The sequence below is a fragment of the Notamacropus eugenii genome, chromosome 3, assembly GCF_028372415.1.
Source record: "Notamacropus eugenii isolate mMacEug1 chromosome 3, mMacEug1.pri_v2, whole genome shotgun sequence".
NCBI lineage: Eukaryota > Metazoa > Chordata > Mammalia > Diprotodontia > Macropodidae > Notamacropus > Notamacropus eugenii.
Genome location: NC_092874.1, coordinates 178,758,776 through 178,783,350, shown reverse-complemented (window position 1 = coordinate 178,783,350; position 24,575 = coordinate 178,758,776). Strand labels below are relative to the sequence as shown.

The 24,575-nt window shown below is 37.1% G+C and overlaps 1 protein-coding gene across 1 annotated transcript in view; it reads right to left on the bottom strand.

The window, feature by feature from the left end:
• Window positions 1-24,575, bottom strand: part of ITPR2 (inositol 1,4,5-trisphosphate receptor type 2) — a 510,130-nt gene that overhangs the window by 421,622 nt on the left and 63,933 nt on the right. Inside the window, exon 2 of the mRNA XM_072653450.1 lies at window positions 5,887-5,957. Coding sequence (XP_072509551.1) covers window positions 5,887-5,957 — 71 coding nt within the window. The remainder of the gene's footprint in view (window positions 1-5,886; window positions 5,958-24,575) is intronic.

Sequence of the window (24,575 nt, the reverse complement as noted above, 5' to 3'; positions counted from 1 at the left end):
AACTTGTGAAATCTTTTTGGAGAAGAATCTAGCAGTACCTAGTAAAATTTACTTACATAATCATAGTCTTTGACCTAATAATTCCAAAGTTGGATTATATCTTTAGAATGTTACAAAAAAAGGAGAACTATCTGTTCAGTGACTTTCACAATAGGATTATATAAACATTACGAGGGGGAAAAAACTGGAAGCAACGTTCAACAAGATGGGCATGGCGAAATAAATTGTAGAATTTGTAAAATAAAATATTATAATACAAATAAGATAGACAAGAATGAAAAACAGAAAGAAATTCAGACTTTTTGAATACAAATAACTATGGCCATATAAGAGGAAAAGTCATAAAAGTGACTTTATAAGAATGAATAAACAAAAAAAGAGGGATTATGCTAATGAGTGAACACCAGCTTCCAACCTCTTTGCTCTCCCTTCAGTGTAACTATCCCTGCATTCACCAAGGGATCTCTATGTGGAATGTTGGTGAAGGCTTTTTAATCAAAGGGTTTAACCATACCCTCCCTCTGTTTTTATATGGCACCATGTGATATCAGGAATAGAATCACAAAATGAGTCAGAAATTATAACATGAAGGGGATAATCCTTCCTGAGACCAGACCTGCCATGGCTTCTGTCCTCTGAAATATCCCACCCTAGGTGGTACTGGGCATGCACTCTCTGCTGACCATATTCTCCCCTTCTGCCAAGGACCATTGTGGAGACACTCTTTCTCCCCCAGTTTCTCATATTCTTGGAGCTCTGGTCCCTATGTTATTCCCACTCTATAAGGTATCCATAGATTAGTATTAAACTTGAGTGCTCTATAGAGGACCTTCTGGCAGCATTCCCTCACCCACAGCCTTACCTCTTATGGCCCTTCTGGACAAAATGATAAAGAGGAATGGGGATCTATCACCTCCATTTCATGGCTTGATTCAGTCATAGCAGTGAACACCAGGCAAAAGGCAAACCTCAGGCAAGACATAGTTTTCTAGATGACAGGTACAAATGGGAGTGGAAGTTCTTTCAAGGCTCAGGCTGAGGTGACATTGACTTTTCTGCTACATTTCATATCTTCTGATGAGTATTCTTTATAAGAAATAGTTTCAATGCATTTGTAAAGCAAACTCTGCCAACCTCTAGCAATGTTTGTAGTTAGAAGTTGGAATATTTACCCAAAGAACCAGATACTATTAACTAAGGCACATGATGACTGTTTGAAGGTCTTTTGACAATACTAACCCACTGAATCAATACCTGAAAAGCAAAGGCAGTTTGTCTACATTTACAAATAGAATATTTGCACAAATGAGCCTTAAGTCTAAAAGCACCAGGTGTTAAATAAACTTGAATAAGTAAGTTAGGTTTTCAGAACACAGGCTTTCAGAATTAATTTTGTGCAGACTAGTAAAACTTTTACTAGCTGGTTTCTCAGGAAAGAGTAAAGGAAATGAAAGCTATGAGCCAACAGATATAAACATCATAAAGCATTATATCTAGGTATTCATTTAGTCTTAAGATATTTTACTTAAGTTTTTTAAGCATGGAAAAAATCAGTTGGCCTTTTTATGTTTCTCTCATCCTAAGGAATAACACATTACATTGCACTATTAGAGCCATCTTATCTTCCTACTTCCTGAGGTTTTTTTAAGTATTTTATTTTCCACAATTACATGTAAAAACAATGTTGAACATTTGTTTTCAAAATTTTGAATCAAATTCTCTCCTTCCTTTCTCCCCACTCCCATTGAGAAGGTAAGCACCTGGATATAGGTTGCACATGTGTGGTCATGTAAAACATATCCATAATAGTCATGTTGCTATCTTCCTATTCTCTTTGCAGAGGTGATAGATTATAGGTGTGGAATACCCCATATAATATTAAACTTTTTCTATATGTTGGTTAGTTTTGTTGAATTTTTTCCCCTTTTTAGATTTTTTTCCTGTAAGGGATTATTCTATAAGAAGGGGAGGAAGATTGATTGCACTGGGAAATGTATGTGATATAAAAACCAAAGCTATCAATAAGTTTTATTTTGAAAAAGATTGGACCCATCTAGAGGTGGCTCATCTTTAATTCCTATTTAATTCCATGTGGGATAATGAAATAGGGTATGTTTTCAATGGTTCTGATATTTGGGTCCAATTCTATAAACAGAGAGTCTCTGCTTTCCCTAAAGAACATTCCTGAAAACTGCACTAGAAAGATCTTTATATGAGAGATTCAAGGAAACAGTGAAAAGCTTCTAAAATCATGAATTTTAGATATATAGAGGAAAGAAAAAAAACGTTACCACATAAATTCATCAGGCTATATACCACATCAAGTAGTTATGGCATTGGAAGAAGAAAAGCCTTACTAACATTCAGAAATTCACAGGAGATAAAATTTAAAAGAAATTAATAATTAAACACATGATCTGGGGCACTTGGGTGGGGGATGAAGGTGCCCTCAACAGTGAGAAGGAAGTTAGGAAGAGGGGAGCATCTGGAGGAAAAAGAGAATGAGTTCAGTTTTGGACACTTTAAGTTCAAAATGTCTCCTGGACATCCAGTTCAAGTTGCCCAATAGGAAAAAATGGAAACTGGCTGTGATTTCACAAGGAACTTACTAATTGACCAAGATTTTTAAAAGGTATGTGCAAAAAAATGGAAACAAAGGCAGAGGCTTGTTATTATTAATAACAAACTGACCATTTTACAGAACCTTTAAGGTCTACAATTTTGTATACATTATATTTCATTCATTCCTCATAGAAACCCTATAAATATTACAGCTAATATTATTTCCACTTTGTAGATAAGAAAACTGATGCTCATCAAGGTTAGGTGACTTAGAACACAGCTCCTGGGTACCAGAGATAGAATTAGAATCCATGTCCCCTTATCTCCAATTTCATGGTAATTTCTACTACACCAAAATGGATATGAAAGTATGGCCCAGTTGTTTGAAATAGTGATTGTCATGAGAACTAAAACTCAGAAGGAGTGGAGGTGGATGAGCAAATAACAGGAAACATTCAGGCTTTTTATTGTTTTTGTTTTTTCTTTTTCTTTTTTAAGCTAAACTGGGAAAAGAGGAATAACCAAAAAATACATTAAACTGCCCTTCAGCATGGATGAAATGAAAAATAACAAAAATGAAGGAAAAGCTGCTCAACTTACTATCCTGCTTTCTTTGCCAAGGAGAGCATCCTTGGAATGAAAAGCATGGAACAAAAATGGCTAATAGAGGATTAAAACCCAAGCGAAGTAGAGAGGTATCAAGATTACTACTGGCTGAGTTTGATGAGTTCAACTGACCAGACTCAAGTGTACTATAGATCCCAGAGTATTGAAAGTCCTGAAGGAGGTGATGCTGAGTCAGTTGAAATATTTTGGCAAATGAAAGGATCCTATAGTACTAGAGAAGAACAAGTGTTGGCTTCATTTTCAATTTTAAAAAAAGGAAGAGAACGTAATGCACAAAGTATAATAGGTCAGTGAGCTTAATTCTGAGTCCTAGAAAAATTCTAGGATGTATTATTAAAAGGATGGCTATTGTATATCAAGAAAAGGAAGTAATTACAAAAATGCTAGCATGGCTTCATCAAGAAAAGATCATAAAAGAAAAACATCCTCTGATAAATCAGGAGAATAATAGACAGACAGAGACAGACAGATAGATAGATGGATGGATGATGGATAAATAGACAGATACATATGGGTATATATATGTATACATATACATGTAATTGACTTAGATTTTAGTCAAGCATCTAGTAAGTCTCTTGTGCTATTCTTGTGGAAAAACTCAAGAAGCATGAACTAGATATAATGTAATGGTAATAAATGTAATAAATGATCTAATTGCAAACTGTAAAGGAAATTCAGTGCAATTTCCTAAGCTGTCTGTGGGTAGCAGCAAACCCCAAAATGCTATAATCTGAAAACACTTCTTTAAAAAAATACAGGAAGAACTTTTCATCTGTTATTCCCAGCTTGACTTTTATGTATTTAACTTATCATATTCTCAGGTCCAATATCTCTAAATGCAAATTTATCTGGCATCAGAAATGTACTTCAACAGACCTGAATATATTCAGGAAGGAGAAAGTTCATAGATGACAGAGAAAAAACAATACTTGGCTTCTATTTTTGTTTCTCTCTTCTCTGTAAAGGAGAATAAACTTCAAAATGCAAGTGTAAAAATAAATGTGATTAAGAGGAAGCTGAATCCCAAGATAGGCAGAGATGTCAAAAAACCTAGCTACTCTACATGATTTCAAGCCTCCTGGCACAAATAAATTATATCACAAGGAATAATATAAATTCTATCACAAGAACTTGAAAATGAGGCTGCAAAACTGCCACTGAAATTCTGTGGGAAGGGAAATAGAAAGGAATAAGCATTTATATGGTATTTGGTGTGTGCCAGGCATTGGGTTATGCAAGTTTTACCAGTATCGTCTCATTTGATCCTTACAACAACCCTGTGAAGTGGATGCTGTTATTATCCCCATTTTACGGCTGAGCTAACTGAGGCAAACATCGGTTGAGTGACATGTTTACAGTCACAGTTAAGTTTCTGAGGCCAGATTTGAATTCAGGTATTCCTGAGTCGAGGCTGAGTGCTCTATCTACTGCATCACTAGTAATTTGGGAATTATTTAAAAATAAATACACATAAACATACACATACCCATATGCATACACACAACACACACATTTGATGTATCAGATAGTCAAACGTCCAAAATTTTAAAAAGAGGATTCTGTATGATTTTTAAAATATGCATAGACCATTACTTTTAGAGGAGAGCCTTTAAGGTGATGTTTTGCTCAACCAAAGCAAATGCTTTTTAATAAAAACTGTCAACAAGAAATAATGTAATGGGACCATATATTCTTTCTACCTTTCTATATTTTGAGGTTTTCTCCCACTCATATTGTAATTTGTTAAATAGAAAAACATATAAAATGTATCATTTCTAGCCTATTATATTATATTTCACATCCAGTTTCTTCTAAAACTTCAAATATAATTTTTTTTCTCCAAGAGAGGAAAAATGGAAGGACTGAAGAAAAAGTCAGAGTTGAAAGAAATCTTAAAGGAAATAAAGCACAAAGAAAAACAAAAACTTTCAATGGAGAGAATGAAGTGAGAAATATCAGAGGTAATTAATAAGTAGGGTGAGTTTTTTTTTTTAATAAATGATGCCATATTACAAAGTACTTCAATGTTTACAAACTACTTTCTTTGTCAATTCTAGAAGTATGAGGATTGGTCACTGCACAAAAGATGAAAATGAGGCTAAAAATGTCTAAACATCTCACTCAAAATCACAACCAATATGTGTCAGAGGCCAGACTTGAACCCAGATTTTCTTCTTACCAAAAAGGTCAGCTTTCTGTCAACTACGCCATCCTTCTTCACATCAAAACAAAATGTCTCCAAATTTGTGCTGCACAAACATACAGGCAGTATGGAATACTGGAAAGAACCCTGGATTTCTACACTAACGTGGACTCTCAGTGCTCCAACCAACTGTATGCAACTAGAAAAGGCGCAGAACAGTTTATGCTTTGTACTGGAAGAGATCATTTCCTCTACACATTCCAATGAAACCATAGATTCAGCCCCACCCCAACCCCTAAAAAAAAATTGGATCAAGGGAGAGTCCACACTTTTAAAAAAAAAAAATAAAACCCTTAGAAAATAATTTATTTTAGTTATTATTTCCTTTATATTATATATCCAAGAATCATTCAGTATACAATAGGGACATTCTGACCATTCTAGATATTTTACAGATTTTGAAGCACAAGGAAGAACCTCCAAATTTTTAACACAACAAAACAATCTGTTTTGGATGAGTCTACATAAACACAAAGATGTCTATTACTTACCTCTGAATTTCTTGGGAGGGTTGGCAAGGTCACCGGCTTCTGGATGAACCACACATCTATCATCCACCAGCCTATCAAGAGAAGTATATTTATACTATTAGTTGTTGTGGCTACTAACTAGAAATACATTGAGATTAAAAGGAAAATGACTAATTCTGTAGGGGCTTCAGGGAAATGGGCCTATTCAGTTCACTGTCAGTGGAACTATGAGTTGGTCCAGCTATCCCTGGAAGGAATTTGAAACTGTGCTCCAAAGGTTAGTAAACTGTACATGCCTTTTAATCCAATCACCCACTAGACCTATAATGATAATAAGGGGAAGACAACACACACAGAATTATAGATTTAGAACTGAAAGGGACCTCAGAGACTCTCTAGTCAAAGTCTTTATTTTACAAATGAGGAAACTAAGGCCCAGGGAGATTTTATATTGGTCATTGTTGTTCTTCAATCATTTTTCAGTCATGTCCAACTCTTCATGAACAAAGACACTGGAGGGGTTTGCCATTTCCTTCTCCAGCTCATTTTACAGATGAGGAAACTGAGGCAAACAGGGTTGGGTCACAGCTAGTAAGTGTCTGAGAGCAGATTTGAACTCAGGAAGATAAGTTTTCCTGATTCCAGACCTGGTAGCCTATCCACCTCACCACCTCGCTGCCCAAGATTTTATAGTATATACAAAATATGTTTGTTGTTGTTCAGTTGTATCTGACTTTTCATGACCCCATTTGGGGTTTTCTTGACAAGGATACTGGGGAGGTTTGCCATTTCCTTCTCCAGCTCATTTTACGGATGAGGAACTGAGGCAAACAGGGTTAAGTGAATTGTCCAAGGTCACCCAGCTAGTAAGTATCTGAGGCCAGACTTGAATTCAGGAAGATGAGTTTTCCTGACTCCAGAATGGTGCTCTGTCCTCTGCACCAGGTAGCAGCCCCTGTGTCACCTAGCTGCCCCACTAAATATGTACTGAGAAGGAATTAGCAGCTGTTTGCATCAGAAGAAGCCTCATATACAAGTAGTCCCTTGAGTTAAGCTTTGAAGGAAACCAGGTAATTTTAAGAGGCAGAGGTGTGGAGAGAGTGATAATACCAGACATATGCCCAAATTAAAACTTTTGCTCTGTAACAGAATTTGGAAAGCAGAAATATCAATCTGTGTCACTGAGTAAACTCCAAATTATACTAAAATAGCCCTTTGAAAACTAGTGTAATTAACCAAAATTGAATGAAAATAGTGGCTTCAGATTGATTTGGTCACCTAGGGCAGACATTTCCTAAATGTCACCACATCTACATGCTCTAAGTTCCTCAAAAATAAATGCTTATTTAGTCCAGTACTGTGGTTTTCCTTGGTTTTTAGACATACTTAGTTACAGGTCTGATGCACACATTGGTTTACTAATATGTGGTTTTGTAAGAGCTTCCAGACATGCAAGAGATCCCTTTAAGGGCTCTTAGAAGTTATTTTCTATAAAACAGGAAGTCACATTGGGCCAAGAGAAAGCATAATCAAGCTGTAATTCCAAATTCAGCTTGAAATTCAGCAACCAAAAGTAGGGAACAGTACAAACCTAAGTAATAGAGCTATAAGGCAAAGGGAATGTGCTCTTTTCCTTCAACGACAACAGCAATAACTGATCTTGAGATGGCAAGAAAACACAACATATAATGGTGCTGCAAAGCAAATACTATCTTCGTAACCATTATTGGTTACTGTCACCCGCTACACACACACACACATACACACACATACATACACACATATACACACATACATATGCATATACACACACATACACACACATATACACACACACACACACTTTTTACAATATTATGCTATTTTAAGATTTTACTTTAAATGACCTCTTTCTGCCTTACTCATTATCTTCAGATGAGACCCACCTATACTACATGCCACTGTGATTTCCCAAACAATTCAATTCCATAAGCTTGCCATGTGCAAGATGGGCAGCTAGGTAGTGCAGTGGATAGAATACTGGACTGGAATCAGCCTGAGTTCAAATGTGACCTCAAACACTTACTAGCTGTGTGAGCCTGGGCAAGTCACTTAACCCTCTTTTACTCAGCTTCCTCATCTGTAAAATGAGCTGAGGAAAAAATGGTAAACCAACCCAGTATCTTTGCCAAGAAACCCCAAATAGTGTCATGAAGAGTCAGTCATGACTGGAATGACTAAACCACAAAATGTGCAAGGTGCTATACATTAGGTATCACAGTGCATTGCTGTGTTGTGGGAAATCTTGGTATGAAACAATGTCATTGGGTTCTTTAGTCACATTTGCCAGTCTTGACCAGAAAGACAATATAGTTGAGATGTGGTGATAATTATGATAAAGTAAAGAAAGATGGTTGGGATTTGTGTGCATAAGTATAAGTTGTAAATAATAATGTCATTTGTGACAGTCAGTTTGGACAGGAAGATAGATGCTCTAGTGAACTGAACAGTAATGAAAGATGAAAGGACAATAACTCATTAAATATATATTGAGCAGTCACTATAAGTCACCCAAATGGGGCATATTCAGGAAACTGCAACTAGTCTAGCTAGAATTTAAGTACATAGAAAGGTACAATGAGAGAGAAGTCCAGAACAATTTGGCTAGAATTGGGGTACATATAATTGAACGAATGGTAAAGTTGGAAAAGCTGGTTAGAATGAGAACAAAGAGAGCCTTGAATCTCAGGGTTTGAAAGAAGTCAGACCTATGCAACCAAGAAAACTATTAGTCACTGAACTGTGATTATCTCAGAAAAAAAAAAGAGAGAGAGAGAAAAGAGAAGAACAAAGCAACAGCAGCAGAAAGATAAACAGACCAAAAAGAAAAAAAAACAGCAAATTTTGCAGAAAGCAGTCTCCTAGGCTCATCTTTGCCTCTCCAGCTTCCATTTCCAATTCAGAACTCAGATTCCCACCCCTGAACCACTGGGCTGTGATGGGTAAGCTGTCGTTTTATCTTGGCCAGATCCAGTCCCCAGCATACACTTCTCCATGCAGTGTCATATGTTCTTCCCCCTATCCCCTCCATCAACACTAACTCTGAGAAAAGTGCTCAAATCAACACTAGATGCCTGGAAAGCTCAATCAGTTGTGCTATGATATGACTCCAATCATCTTTCCTTCTGACTTCATTGGCCATTACTTCTCTATATGTGTTGTCATCCTGATGAATATCTGGTCACTGGATTCAGATGGCTCTGGAGGAGAAGTGAGGCTGGTGACCTGCACAGCCCTCCCTCACTCAGAACAAAGTCAAGTGCAAGTCATGTCATCATTTCTCTGATGGCATGGTCTTCTTTGGCAACAGATGAACACAACAATCTTCCCCAATGAGAATGTGAGCTCCCTGAGCACAAGAACTGTCCTGCTTGATTGCATTGACTTAATACAGTTCCTTGCCCATAGCAGGCAACTAATAGATGCTTTTTTATTCCTACATTCATCCACCACACTTCCTTTCTTTTTCCCCATAGGATCATTGGTCCAAGAGCTAAAAGGGAATTTAGAGGACATTTAATCCAACATTTCAAATTTACAGATGAGGAAACTGAGGTCCCAAAAGGTTAAAAGACATAGCTTGTAAGTTATAAAGGCAAACTTTGAACCTAGATCCAAATCCAGTGCTCCTGCCAAATACTGCAATGCTTCACTATAAGACATTAACTATAAATGATTTATTAATCTTAATAGTTAAGAAATGGAATTCACATCTTGAATCTTCTAAGCTATTTAAAGACAATTCTGCATATAATTGTATATGAAATTCCAAGTTCTCAACACTGACCAAACTTGTCAGAATAGTTTTCTTAATGTGTAAAATCATGTCTTCATTTGAAAGAGTCACAATGAGACCTATAATTGGAGCCCTCTAGGTTTTTTTCTACATGCACAAAATAATGTGATTGCTTGCTCATTATTATGGATACTAGCCACAGTTAGGAAATAAATAGATTATTTTTCTTAAGACTCTTGTAAGCTTTTTCTTTTGTGAAAACTGTTTCAGAAAACATATTTTCTATTTCAGCAGGAGCCCTGAAATAATTGGATATAATACCACAAGCAGAATCCTAGAAGTTAAGAAATGAGTAATAAAAACACTCAGCATTTTTTTAAACCCAATAAATAGAAACTTGATGCAGTGGATATCAGTCACTCTTCTTCATCTAACATTGAGAGCAAAGTTCAAAGCCATAACTTGCAGATGTTAGATATTATTTCAATTAGGAATGATATTATTTGAGCCTAGAATCTTACTATTACAGTACAGCATAAATAATATTTTGCTTATACATAATATGCTTTCTTTAAGACACTACAAATATGATCTTGCTTTTCTCTCACAAAATCCCTTCAAACGCATTCTAAAGGGGACCACGTTACTCAGAGCATCACAGATGATAAAATCAAAGCACAGAAAAGTTAAATGATTTCTATGTGACTATTTGGCAAATTAGAGATTTAAAAAAACAACATTCCTAAAACACTGAAATTCTCAAAATCTCTACTAGACATATTAGCTTCTTAAGATAACATGATTTTTATTTTCCAGTTTTTAGTTATTGAACTCAATGAATTTGTTAAAAATTAAAAAGATTTTAGATCTGAAAATAATTGGCATTATGGAGACAAGGAAGTACAGGAGCAGCTAACCATACACTTGAGGCATTCTGTCCTTTGGGATCTACTTATTATATTGCCTCCAGTTTCCTCAAGTGAAAATCAATTAGTATTCTTACTCCCAAAATTGAAGTGCCATGTTCCCAGCTATCTCAAACCATTATCTCACATAAAAACTGATGCCGATAATTCTGCACATGTATTGAAGAGAACATTTAAGACCTTAGCTTCTCCTGAAAGTAAAGAGAAAATATTTTTCCAAAGTAGAAGACAAATGAGAGAGATAGAGTCTGCAAGACAGGCAAAGTTCTTCTTGGATCTTTTTGTTTTATCTTGGAACTCAAAAACCACAGCAATCATAGATTGCTTCTTAGCCAAAACTCCCAAAGTCCTTCAGGCAACTGGTTTAGGAATGATGTATGAATTCTAATATTTATAAGCCAAAAAGATGTTCAAAACAAATAATTTACAAGTCTCTCACATGAAAATGTATGCAATTAAGATGCAAAGTTCAGTTTCAAGATGCAATCATTTATAATCTACAAAAAAGCATACTAGCATATTGTAAAGAATTTAATTGAAATAGTGAAAAATCTATTTTGGACATATTGCTAAAGAATCTTTGACAATATTAAGATGTTTTTAAAAAACTGTATTCCTTTGAAACCAAGTCCTACTTCACTGTACTATTTTTTCTGTGATGCATATCAGGTATCGAATGATTCTTTTTCATTAGTAATATACATTAGTATATTACTGTATTAGTACATCAGTAATATGACTTGGACACAAAATAATACATTGCTCTGCATTTTCTCCAGATTTCCAATTGAAAACAAATCACTCTCTGTCCATCTGCCTTCTAATTACTCTTAATTTACTCTTTAATTTTTTTTTCCCTTGACAGGGAATGCCAGAAAGCAAAACAACAAATTCCCCATTTCCTTTTTCTACCACACTTGAGTATGTAGGTGCTATGAAACAGATTTGTTCCCTAAGTTACAATTATGATAAATTAAAAATCCTATGACATGATTTTAAATGTATTAATACATATCATATATATATATATATGCCCTCACTTATGATATACAAGAAGTCAGTTCTAAAAATGTACCTTTTATTGCAAAGTCTTCTGTCTATAAATTCTAACTGAAATCTAATCTAAGGATCATCAAAATAAATGAATTGAACATATCAATTCTATACTTGGTATAAAAAGCAGAAGACACCTCACCAGTATTATTGGCCACAAAGAGATGGATCCTATGATCATAGCAATCCAAGAAATATGTTTAAAAAAAAATTTTAATGGGCCTAAGTCTGTCTTGAGAGTCCTTCCTCTGCAGCTATAATGACTGTGATGGGGTGGCAAAAGATGTTAAGACTTTTAGACTATCTGTAAAAAGTAATAGTTAGTACTTTAAATCTGAGTTCTTTGTCCAATGACAAATGACATATTGTTCAAAGAAATGAACCAGAGGAAGTTGTAAGGTGAAAGAATGCACGGGTGACAGCTTCTCCTTGCAGGTACTAACAAAGGAAGTAGCTCAGTTGGTTTCATAGTATAATAAATAAATACAAATAATGATATAATAAATATGAAAAAGAAAAAGAAGCTACTTTCTAGGATACTTGGGCATCTACTCTTTAAGCCATGATTAGGATAAGCCAAAGGATTATCCTGAAAATAATCACAGTTTAAGACTCAACCTCCATCGCAGACAATAAAGACAGAATGGTAGAGTGGAGAGAATGCTGGATTTGGAATCAGAAAATGTTGGCTTGAAACCTGGTCTTGTCACTCCCTAGCTGGTGACCTTGGGTTAATCACTTAGGCTCTCTGGACCTTGAATCCCTCATAGGAAAAATAAAGTATCTCTAAATTTCCTCCTAACTCTCAATCTGTGATCCTTTCACTCACTCACACACACACACACACACACTCCCAACAATGTAATGACCTAGATAAGATGCTCTAAACCAAGTCAACATATACATTGATATTCAGTGATTTCAATTCAGGGTGGGGATGGGAAGGGAAAAAGAGGAGAGGGAAGAAAGAAGGTTGGCACTCATAGAGGGCAGCAAAAAGTATGTAGAGAAATACAGTTCAGGTTTGAGGACAAGACTTGTAGATTACTCACAAACAGAAATCCTATATGCTGTAAACCTTTTCTTCTAGGAAAAAGTAGAAAGAAACAGAATATAATGAGAATAGCATGACAAAAAACGAAAGTGACTATCTTCAGAGACAGGAAATGACTGGTTACTGGTATAAGAGCTGTATCTGTGGGAACAGACTATTGACTCCTTAGAGCAAAAGGTCAAAATCAACATAAAATTAGAGAAGACATGAAACACAGAACTACACAACTTAAACTATTAAGTCATATCTCCATTTGAATATCTGAATATTTTTATTTGGAATGGAATTTATTTTCAACCATAAGTAGTACAAGTTGACACTAAATTCTGATGCCTTCTTACACACTTCAACTACTTTTTAGAGATACATTTTTTATTTTGTTTTCAACCTTGTCTTGAAAATCAAAGTTTTTTGTGAGCAGTAGTTTAGGACTCTTCCAATACTCTGGCTCACACAAACCAGATCAAAGCCTAGGACCTGACCCAAGAGGGTCATTTTCTCTCTTTGGTTTATTATGCCCTCACTTGGAGCTTATTATTGTTAATTTCCAAATACAGCTAAGGTATAGCTCATGTCTAGCTTTCCATACATATGTATAAAATAGGCCCTCAGCTCCAACACAAGCACTCAAGGTTACAATATGAGTGACTGCTAAAAGACAACCTTTATTTCCCTGCACAGATAATAAAGAAAATGCAGTTGACTCATGGGCATCCATAAACTGATAAAGAAAACATATAAAACATTTAAATAGCCCATAAGGTCTCCTCAGAAAGAGGCTTCTGAACAACCAACTTTCTTTCCTTCGATATTACTAACTGTAATATCAATAGGGTGACAAAGTCCAAGTCCACTTCATCCCCAAGTCCCAGGTCTCCTTCCACTGAACTTCTCCGAGTCAAAGGAGCAACACTGGCAATCTTCTCCCTTCTCCAAGAAGCACAATGTTCAAGAAATCCCCTTCCTTCTCTCTAAAGAGCCAGAATTTCAAACTCTTGAACCTTCTACCCACAGTTCATTTTCATAGATAATCAGAACAACTCCCAAGACTGGCATTACCCGGGAAATCTCAGTTCTCCGACTATAAGGCTAGATTGCCTTATCTTGCTGCCCGAGGAATTAAAAGACCTCCTTCTCTACACATGTGGTTGGTGTACAAGAATGCTATCCATGAACTCTCTCGCGCCAAGTAGAAAAGCAAATGTCTGCTTCTTCCATATGCTTCTGCATGAACTCCATGGTTCTGCTGCCATGTTTTGGCCTAGGAATGTCAACTTTCAAATTTCCAGTGTCTAAAATGTGCTCAGAAAGTTGTGAGTAAACACATTTAGCTTTCATGAACTTCTGCCCCAAGACATCCATTACTAATTCCTGGGGAGAGAGAACTGTACATGGATAGGTTACCCCCTACCACTACCCAACATAATTCTGTTCTGCTGTGCTCTGTCCAATCTGAGGAGAGAAAAGGCAAGAAAAGAATGCATCTTCTTTCCTCTCAAAAGGGAGGCTCACACCTTATAAATCAGTCAGTCAAAAAACATTTATTAAGCCCTTAGTATGTGCCCTCGGATACTATGCTAAGAACATCAGTTTAATCAGACTGCTTATCAAGAGGATACCCCATGTCAATCATCCCTTATACTCTCACTAATTTAATTAATAATTAATTAATAATAAATAATTAAATTTATTATTCTAATACAGCATAACTCTGCCTGTATATCTCAGGAAATGTTTCAATGCTGTGGTTCCCAGCATTTTTAGTTCCACAAACTCCTTTCAGTGTATTATGAAAAATGTATTGTGAACCCGAGTAATTAAATACACTTCCCTAATATTCTTTCAGATATATTCATTAAGCACTTACAATTTTTAAAATGTGAAGTTTGACCCAAGGAACTCTGTTTCAGACAATCTGCTCCTCTAGCAAGAGATACACCACCCACCACTAGACTATGTAGCCCCTTTCCATCAAAAAAACCTTTCCCCTTTTTTTTCCCTAAACGAGTATAATTAATGTCAAATACCCTTTCAAAACACAACCTCAGAGGAAATTTCCCACTCTTTTACCAAAGCTTGCCCTAGGAAAAGATCAGTGTCTACCAGCCCTTGTTCTAGCTCTGGTATAATATTAATAACTTCACTGTAAAAGAACAGGACTGTGTTATAAGGAATGATACCTATGAAAAATTCAGAGAAGCATGGGAGGACATATGAAGTAACACAAAGTGAAATAAATAGAACTAGGAAAAGATGTAAACACAATGACTGCAACAATGCAACTGAGGGGGGGAAAATGAAACCACCACTGGATATTTATAATAACCCATCTTGACCTCACATTCAATCCATGTGATGGCTAGTTATGCTTAAGTGCTTTTTCCCCCTTTCTTGCTACAAGGAATCACTCATTAGGAAGTGAAGGGAAAGGAATATATTTGTAAGTGAAGGTGATATAAAAACAAAAAAGAGCAAATAATTTTGTTTTAAGGAATTTGTGTCTGAAAATAGGGTTTTAAAAATAGAGTAATTCCTACCAGAGTAACGTCCCTTCCTATATTATTTTTTCTGGGAGAGATGTGCCAAAAGACATGTGATACTGGATTTCAGCAAGACATTTGGCAAAATCCTTTACCATTTCCTAGAAGGTGTGATGGAGAGAAGTGAATTCTATAAGAATAAAAGATATGTAGATACGGAAATCTTTGGTTATCTGCACTCAAAGAGTTCATGGGTCAATGTCAAGCTGAAAGCACTCAAGAGCAGCGTCCCAGAGCTCTAACTTTGGCCTAGTTCTGTGCAATATTTTCCTCATGAGTTGAATGAAGAAATAGATAGCATGCCTACTGAATATGTGGTTAAAATAAAATTCAGAGGAATAGCTAGTGATTCTTATGATGGAACTGAGATCTACAAACTTCTTCACAGATATGTTGAAGCTGTAAGTTGAATTTTTTCTCATGTGTTCCACAGTAAATCCATGCTATCTAATCTCAGGTGTTACTCTGCAATTCATTTTTTCATCTCATGTTGGCTCCCTTTCCATTGCGTTCCTGATAGTACTTGCCCAAACCTAATCCCCCAACTACACCCTGGCCCCCTTAATATTTCAAGCAGACTGAAACTAAATTCTCCTAATTTCCCTGTTCTCTAATTCAGAATTTCTCTATATATTCCTCTATCTTCTATTTCTTTCCCATCTCAAAGAAATATGTCAATCATTTCCAAGTCTAGCCTTTCAATCTGTACCCTTGATCCCCCATCCCATTCTATCTCCTCCATGACCTTGTTACAGCCATCATTCCTTCTCTTGCATTTTCAGTTACTTAAGCTTCTTCTCATCTGCCTACACACATGTTTAAGTATCCACTCTTCTAAATTACAATCTTTACTTGATTTTTCAAGTAAGCTTGAAGAGCTACATATTATTCCATCTCCCACTTCTTTCTTTCCCAGACAAATCTGTCACATCTCTTGCCGAATTACTGCTCATCCTCAGCTCTTATATTCTAACTTACATCCTTATCACTCTACTGATCTGCTCTCTTGATGGACATAATTGTCATGTCAGATGATGTTTTCTCTACCATCATGTCCCTTGACCTTTCTGCTGTCATGGAATGATAGTTAATCACTCTGTTCCCAAGGTATCTATGTCATAGAAAATCTCAGTAAACTATGGTCTCAGACCCTGCCCTATATAGTACAATCTTCATTCCTGACCACCTGTGCTGGTTGGTGACTTTGGGAAAGTTGTAGCACCTTTATTTGACTTAGGTTCCTTAAACTAGATGATCTCTAAGGCCCCTTCCAGGTGTGAATGACTATCATACTCAAAATTAGAGAACTTCCAAGTCTACATTTTATGAACCTATAATGATTAATTTACCTACTTTGACCAAAGAGATTTCCATGTTCAATTCAATAATTAAGTTATGCTGTCCCAGGGTCATAAATAGGAACTGAGAATGCATATTTCCTTAGAAATAATAATATAAATTGTGTGTAGAGCTCTCAGCCCATGAAAGTTTCATAATGTGATTGAACTATACTACTGCTGCTGCTGCTGCTGCTACTACTAGTCTGTTTCTGATTTAATTAAGTATTGAACTTAAAAGGGATAGGAGGTGTCAGGAGAGTGGAAGGGCAGGAGGGGGCTGGAGTATCTGGCCTGAAATAGTAGCCACATGTGAGGTAATCTCCAATTACGACTTCAAGATCCCAGACCTAACAGGGTTAAAGTTCCAGAGATGAAAGAGGTAAATTCTTCAGGGTGTGAGCTCTGCTCCAGATGGCAAGGTGGTGTGAGAAAGTGCCTATGGATTAAAGTGCCTTTTGAGTACCCTAATTCCCACTGGAGGAAGTAAGGTCTGTACTCTCACAATTTTCTTAGTTTCCTCTGGGACCAAACAAAGCTCCTACCCACTCCTGACATTAGTTAGCTCACTTCCAAAAGGAAAGCAACTAATTGAACTAATTCATGAGAAGATAACTCATACTCAAAATCAGAGAAGTTCCTAGTGAGAAAGAATCTCAGAGGACACCTAATACTCACTTGAAAACCTCTTGTTACTGGGAACTCACAACCATATAAGGCAACTCGTTCTACCTTTGAAGAGTTCTAGTCTCTTCAATGTAACCTCTACCCATTTCTACTAATCATGCACCCCTTCCTCACCATAATCAAGTAAAACAAATCTTATCCTTCTATATAAAATCCCTTCAAATATTTGAACATAGCCTTTTCATCAATAACTTCTTCATGTTAAATACCCCCAATTCCTTCTAGCAACCCTCCTATGGTTGAGTTAATTCATTATTTACAGGTCACCATTCTCTGGACATGTTCCATTCTGGAAACATCCTTTCTAAAATGTGACATCCAGAACTGAATACAATAAGCCATATGTGGTCTACGATAGAATACAGCAGGGTTCATTGACAACAAACATTGATTTGGTAGTAGTGGTGGTGGTCTTTTAATGTACCCAATGTTCATTTTAGTTTATCTGTTTTGTCACTATGTTGGCTCACATGGACTTTAGAGTCTGCTTTAAGAAAAAAAAAAGGAAGGGGGAGGGGAATTCATATTAGATAACCAGACATGACTATCCATCTTGCCCTTTCACAGTTGATTTTTGTAACCCAAAGTCATTATTTTCCACTAAATATTAGGAGCCCAGAAACAAGATAAGAACAAACTAGAGACATTGAGGAGAAGCAGCTTATTCTGAGAACCTAGCAGAAAGCTACACCTAATCTATGGAGACACTAATGAGGCCACTATGAAGGGAGAAAAGGACTTTCAGGAAAGGAGCAAGGTGTGGTGTCACGCCTCCAGTAAGAAGACCTCAGACCTTGAACACCTTGAGCCTTCCATTTCCTGCTGGGTGTACCAGGTCCCCTGAGGAAATGTTGTGAGGGGCCAAATTGGGTGTCTTTCATCTACCCCACCTCCTGCTGCTAGCCTAATCTCAAAACTGGAATGTGGAGAACCCTCCATGCAAAGAAGAGCAACCATCTCTTAGACTTCAAGCCTTCCATCTCCTGCTGCAGCTGTCCTTTAAGGGTGCCATGTCTCTTCCCCACCCTGTCAGCCAGTGATGAACATTTTCACAGCTGGTTATACCCTTCACTCCCCAATGACTCTGAACTCCTGTAGATCATCATCCAAATGCAATTCCACAACCCCAGCATCCAATTCCTCAATCCTTCCACCCTAAAGTTTCAACCTAATTCCATCCAGCCCTTCCACACTGTCTGCTGGTATGCCTGTTCCAAAGATAACAAATTTCCCTTCATCTTAAATCTATTCCTCTCCCAGTCCTTCCATCTACTAACTCTTACTGAAGTTTTGCTTTTCCCTGACGACAAAGCCTCCCTGGCTACTCTTTCCACTACTACCTGAACATTTGCTCATTCTCCTTGACTACTGGTCAAGGCAAGGCAGTTGGAATACTCCTTGCTCTATATTGCCACTTCCAGCTTCTACTACATCCATCACTCAGTAACCTCTCTTCCCTTGAGGTTCATGCTAAACCAATCAAAATCCTGGTAGCCGTTATCTAGACACTCCTTTCTTCTCTCAATAAGTTTGATGCCTGGCTTCACAATTTTTCTCTCCTCCTCAAGTCCTGCCCTCATACTAGGGACTTCAACACACCTATGGATTGACTTTCCAATACTCAAACCACTCAGTTCTTCAATCTACTCACCTCCCATGAGCTACTCCTCCACTTCAGGAACAAAGATAGTCATACTCCTGATCTTGCCATCACCCACAAATGTAGCACCTCCATGTTCAAGACTTCTGAAATCCCTTTATCCAACAATAATCTTTTCACCTCTTCTTTTGCCTTTACTTACATAACCCTATTCACACAGTGATCTCCAATACCTTGACTCCTCAGTTCTCTCTTAGGCCATCTCACCTGAATCAACCTCTCCTCCTCATCTTGTCCCCTTGATGAACCAGTTCAACTCTGTTCTTGTGTACATCCCCACTCTTTCACTTATTTTCAGTCTCTTCCTCTTTACTAGTTCCCAAGCCTTCCCAGTCCTGCCCCTCCACCACACCCACCCTTCCCTAATACTGTAGAGGGCAACATTAGCCTTTCAATCTCTCAGGCTCACAATCTAGGAGTCATCCTGAATTCCTCACTATCTCTCATTCCCCACATCCAATCTGTTGCCAAGTCCCATCAGTTTCACTGGTACAATATCTCTGCCTCTCTTTTCTTCCTTAACACTGCCACCACTCCAGTACAGGCCCTCCTCATCTCATCTTGATTATTTCAATAGCCTGCTGGTGAGTCTGCCAGCCTAAAGTCTCTCCCTACTCAGATCCATCCTACATTTACTCACTAAAGTAATTTTCCTAAAGTAAAGGTCTAATCAGGTCATCCCCCTAATCAACAAAGTCCAGTGGCTCACTACTGACTCCCAGAGCAAATATAAAATGTTCTGTTAGGCATCCAAAGCCCTTCATAACCTAGTACCCTCTGACCTTTCCAGTCTTCTTACACTTCTTTGATCCTCTGATACTGACTGCTTGGCTGTTCCATGAATAAGTCTCTCCATCTCTCAGTTCCCAGCATTTTCTCTGGCTGTCCCCCATGCCTGGAACAGTCTCCCTCCTCTTCTCCAACTACTAGCCTTCATGGCTTCCTTTAAGTCCCAAATAAAATCTCGTCTTTTCTTAGAAGGCTTCCCTAACCCCTCTTAGTTCTAGTGCCTTTTCTCTGTAAATTTTTTCCTTTTTGTCTTGTATGTAGCCTGTCCAGTGTATAGCTTTGCATGTTGTCTCTTCCATTAGATTGTAAGCTCCTTGAGGAGAGGGACTGTGTTTTGCTTGTTTCTGTATCCCCAGTGCTCAGCACAGTAGTGCCTGGCACATAGTGGGCACTTAATAAATAGTTATCAATTGACTGATTTCTTCACCTTACTAGATTCAGTCCATCATTCTATCCCACCAAACAGTTCTGAATCTAACTACACTATCATCCAGCCCACATGTCTCTATTACTGAAGAGATGTATTGGCATTACACAAGAGAGTAACTTCATTAGTCTCCGTTACTTTGACTTGATCAAATGCCTTGATGAAATGCAGATATTAATAGGTTTGTGGCATTTCCCTGAACTACTTGTATAAAAACACTGTGAACACATGAAAAGGCATTAGTCTGACATCATCTGTTCCTGAAAACTCATGATTTCTCCTCCTAGTGATCACTATTTCCCATCTAAGAGTTCACAAATTATCCCTTTATACAACTTACTCTCTAATTCTACCCATAATCAGTCAATCTCTATGTGTTTAGCCTATGGTCAATCATACTATTCCTTTTTTAAAAAATAAATTTAAAAAAAGATTAGTGATTCCCATATCTAGTGCTATACCTCAAGGAACCAGTACCACCAAGAGAGACTTGCATCCATGTAAAATGCAGAGTAGATGCATTAAGGGTCACAGACCCCCAGAGCTTACTAGGAGACTTTCAAGAGCTTTGGATCCAAGTGTTTGTTCAACATCTAGAATATCTTCTCAGTACTTCTTATTCACTGGAATCTTGGGAAAAGGCCACAGAAGAGACACAGTTGAGCCTCAGGGATAAGAATATCAGTTATTTACTGATCAAGACATTGGGACAGAAATCCTTACTACCTACTTCTCCAGCTTTTCTATGTTTTTACTGATCAGTCATGCAAGTTGATACTGCTCTCCCTAAAATAACGAAGTACTCAATCATCATAGGACCCTAGAGGCCCCAATCAACTATTCCTTCCTTCATCCCATAGAAGGTAAATTCTGAACTATTTCTCTCTTTGTCCTTGTGACATCTTCCCCCAGCTCGCTCGCGCTCTCTCTCTCTCTCTCTCTCTCTCTCTCTCTCTCTCTCTCTCTCTCTCGCGCGCGCGCGCGCGCATGCGCTTCCTCACTAACCATTGCCCATAACCCCCTCCTCCCTGCCATTCCATAGTGCCTTCTGGAACCCTCTCTCTTCATCCTCAAATGAGATAGGATGTGTAAAGCACTTTGCAAACCTTAAATACCATACAAATGCTATTACAGTCATCGTCTTATTGATCTTTACCCCATATTCCTTCCAAGTTCTTTACAAAGAATAACCTGTCAATTTACAAAATATAAGTAGCTTTGAACATCATAGACTTATAATATGAAGATAGTAGTGCAATTAGAAATGTATTGAAGAATTACTGAGTATGGATACATGCTTCCAAATGAAAAGTATATAGGTGCTGTCCATAGAAAGGAAAAAAATGTGCTGATTTGAACCAAGTTAACCTTTCACCCAAGTAGAAGTGGTAAACATTTATATATCAAATTAGGGCAGCATCTTTCTCTAGGATGAGATAGTACCACCTTTTAATTCAGCTACATATATATACGTATTATATATCTATGTATACATAATATGTATATATATATGTTATATATATATATTTGTGTGTGTGTGTGTGTTAAGCATCTTGCTTTGTAAGACACCATGCCAGGAGCCCAGATAATATAGAATGGCTTTCCTTAATACCTAGATTTATTTGATATATGCACAGCCCTCAATTATTCTTCAGTTTTGCAGATCTAATCATAAGATTCATTTTTCGATGATATGTATACACATACATATTCTTCCAATAATTACCAGTAGCTATTTTGGACTCTTTAGACAGTAGAAAAAAATGTGGATCCTATTTTATGAACTTGTCTCTGAAGGTAATGACTCTATTTGCTCAGATTTACAAAATCATTTTGGTTTTGATTATTAAACAATAGCATTAATAGAGGTATGAACTCTACCCTCCTACTAGACCCCTTTTCCATTCACTAATTAAACACCAAGAATATTAAGTACAAGTGACTAAGAAGCAAACATTCTATGGGAACCACAAAATCTCTGTTTTCCCAACCACTGTTTCAATGCTTATCCCCTCTATGCATTGTTGGCAGGATGTTCATGTTCATTAAGCAGTTGAAGTTTTTCCTGAAGGAAAAAGTAAGCCACTTTCTCTCACCTCCTAAGCTGAACTCATTCTGTTAAAGGAGTTCTATAATATCTGAAGTTCCATATCCTTACTACAGGGTTAACAGTTGCTAATTATACAATTTCTATAAAATTTCCCCAGTAACAAACATTAAGATCCTGACCAATGGCACAGCTGTAAGAGGAGCTGGAATATGCCACAAAAGAACCACCACACTTACAATGTCTTTATCATGACGCTGTATCATTGAGACTCCATGTCATCACATGTTTACAAAAACTACCAAGAAAACCACAAGATAACCATTGTTTTACAAGGTTCTCTTGGAGGCCAGTCAACACCTTCTCTCTTCTTTCCGTTCCTACCCTTCCTTTTGGCTGCTGAAAGTAAAAGAAGTCTTTAATCTACTAATGCCCAACCCTTTAGACAATAGACTAGAGAATTTTCATACAATACATGAGGAATGTGTTTTAATGTACCTTTAATGCTTCAAAATTTATTAGTAATGTATGGTGCAGTGGAAAGATTTGGAATCAGAAGACAAAAGTTCAAATCCTGGCTCTGAGAATTAATATCTATGTGGATCTTCAGCTCATCTTTCTGGGTCTCAGTTTCCTTATCCATAAAATTAGTTCAACTAGATGGAACTTGAGCCAATTTCCAGCTCTAAATCTATCATTCCATTATTATTAAAATGGAACACAAGTTTCATTGTCCCCAATATTTAAGTCATTACAAGTCTCCTTAAAATGCCATACATATCATGACTACAGATGGTCAGTGAGAGGAAGTAACATTGGAAGAGAGCTAGAATCACAAAATCATAGAATTTTAGAGTTGTAATGGACCTGAAAGATTATCTATTCAACTTCCCACATCATGAGGATTTCCTTCTACAAAATACCTGATTTGGGGTCATCTCACCTCTGCATAAATATTTCAAGTGACAAGGAACTACTAGTTCCCAAAGCTGACCATTTCCATGCTGGACAACTCTAATTGTTAGAAAGTTTTTCCTTACATTCAGTTGAAATCCACCTCCCTGTAACCTCTACCCATTGGTGCTAGTTGTGCTGTGTGATACAATACAAAATAATCCTTTCACATAGCAGTCCTACAAACGTTTGAAGGGTCTTCTAGGTCTTCTCTTCTTTAGGGCTAAACTTACATAATTTTTCATCCCTTCCTAATATGACCCTAGTTTGCAGACACTCCTCACTATCTTGGTTAAACTCCACTATCCACAATCTAATTTCTTGATGCCCCTCTTTAAGAGTGCTACCCAAAACTCAATCCAGTGCTTCAAGTAAATCTTGCTCAGCATTAAATACAGTGGGGCCATAACGTCCCTTGATCTTGTCAGTCCCCATTTATATAAACTGCCCAGTAAAGTATTCATGCTCTTAGCAGCTACATTACACTCAAATTGAGTTCTGAGCAATTTTTTTTAAACAGGCTTCTTTAAAAATGCACTGATGCCCAACCATTTTTTTGTCATTCTCTACTTAGGTACTTGATTTTTTTGAACATAGATACAGGATTTTACACTTATCCCTGAGACTGACAAGGACATGAATTTGGATCATTATCAGAAAAATATTCTCTCCCACTCATCACAAAAACTAAAAGGGCCATTACATAAAGAGCAAAAGAATGGGAAATAGAGTACTAAGGATGTTGAGATAGAATGATGGAATAAACCTGCAGAAATTATGAAACTATCCCAATCCCATTTTGTTTGGCCTAACTCCATCTAACTGCATAATAAGTAAAAGTATACTAGAATAAGAAAGGTGAGAACAAACTCAAAAATTATAATCTGATACCAGCCAGGATGACAGTAAAGTCATTGATACCTTTTCTTTCACTGTGATTTCTGTAGCCATTAGGACCCGCCTTAGAAGGTCCTTTGCCTTAAGACTACTAGCTCCTCTAAGAAATAGCAGTTTAAGAATTCAACTACCACTTCCTGGCAAATCACACATTAAAGAGAAGCTGTACCTAAGAGGAAGCAGTTGGCAAGAGAAGTTGCCTGGCCAGAAAAACTTCTGACTAGTATAGATCAGTTCCCACAATCATTAAAAAAGACCAAAAAGAAAGACCTGCCCCTGTTCTCAGAGAGCTGCCGGAGGGCAGAGAAGTTACATTGTTATAAGTTACACTGTTATTCGAGCACATAGGACTACCTCTATTTTTTTTTAGTCAACAGAGTAGGATGGTATCTGAAAGGCACCGGAAAAGTAAAAAGTTAATATAAATAAATAAGCAAAGGCTTTACATTTTTAGGTAATTGACGGACACTGTTACAAATGTTCTTCCAACATTTAAGTGACTCGAACAGACTGAACAGACAGAAAGCTCCACTGGCAACTTTAAAATGTAAAAAGTCCTGGAAA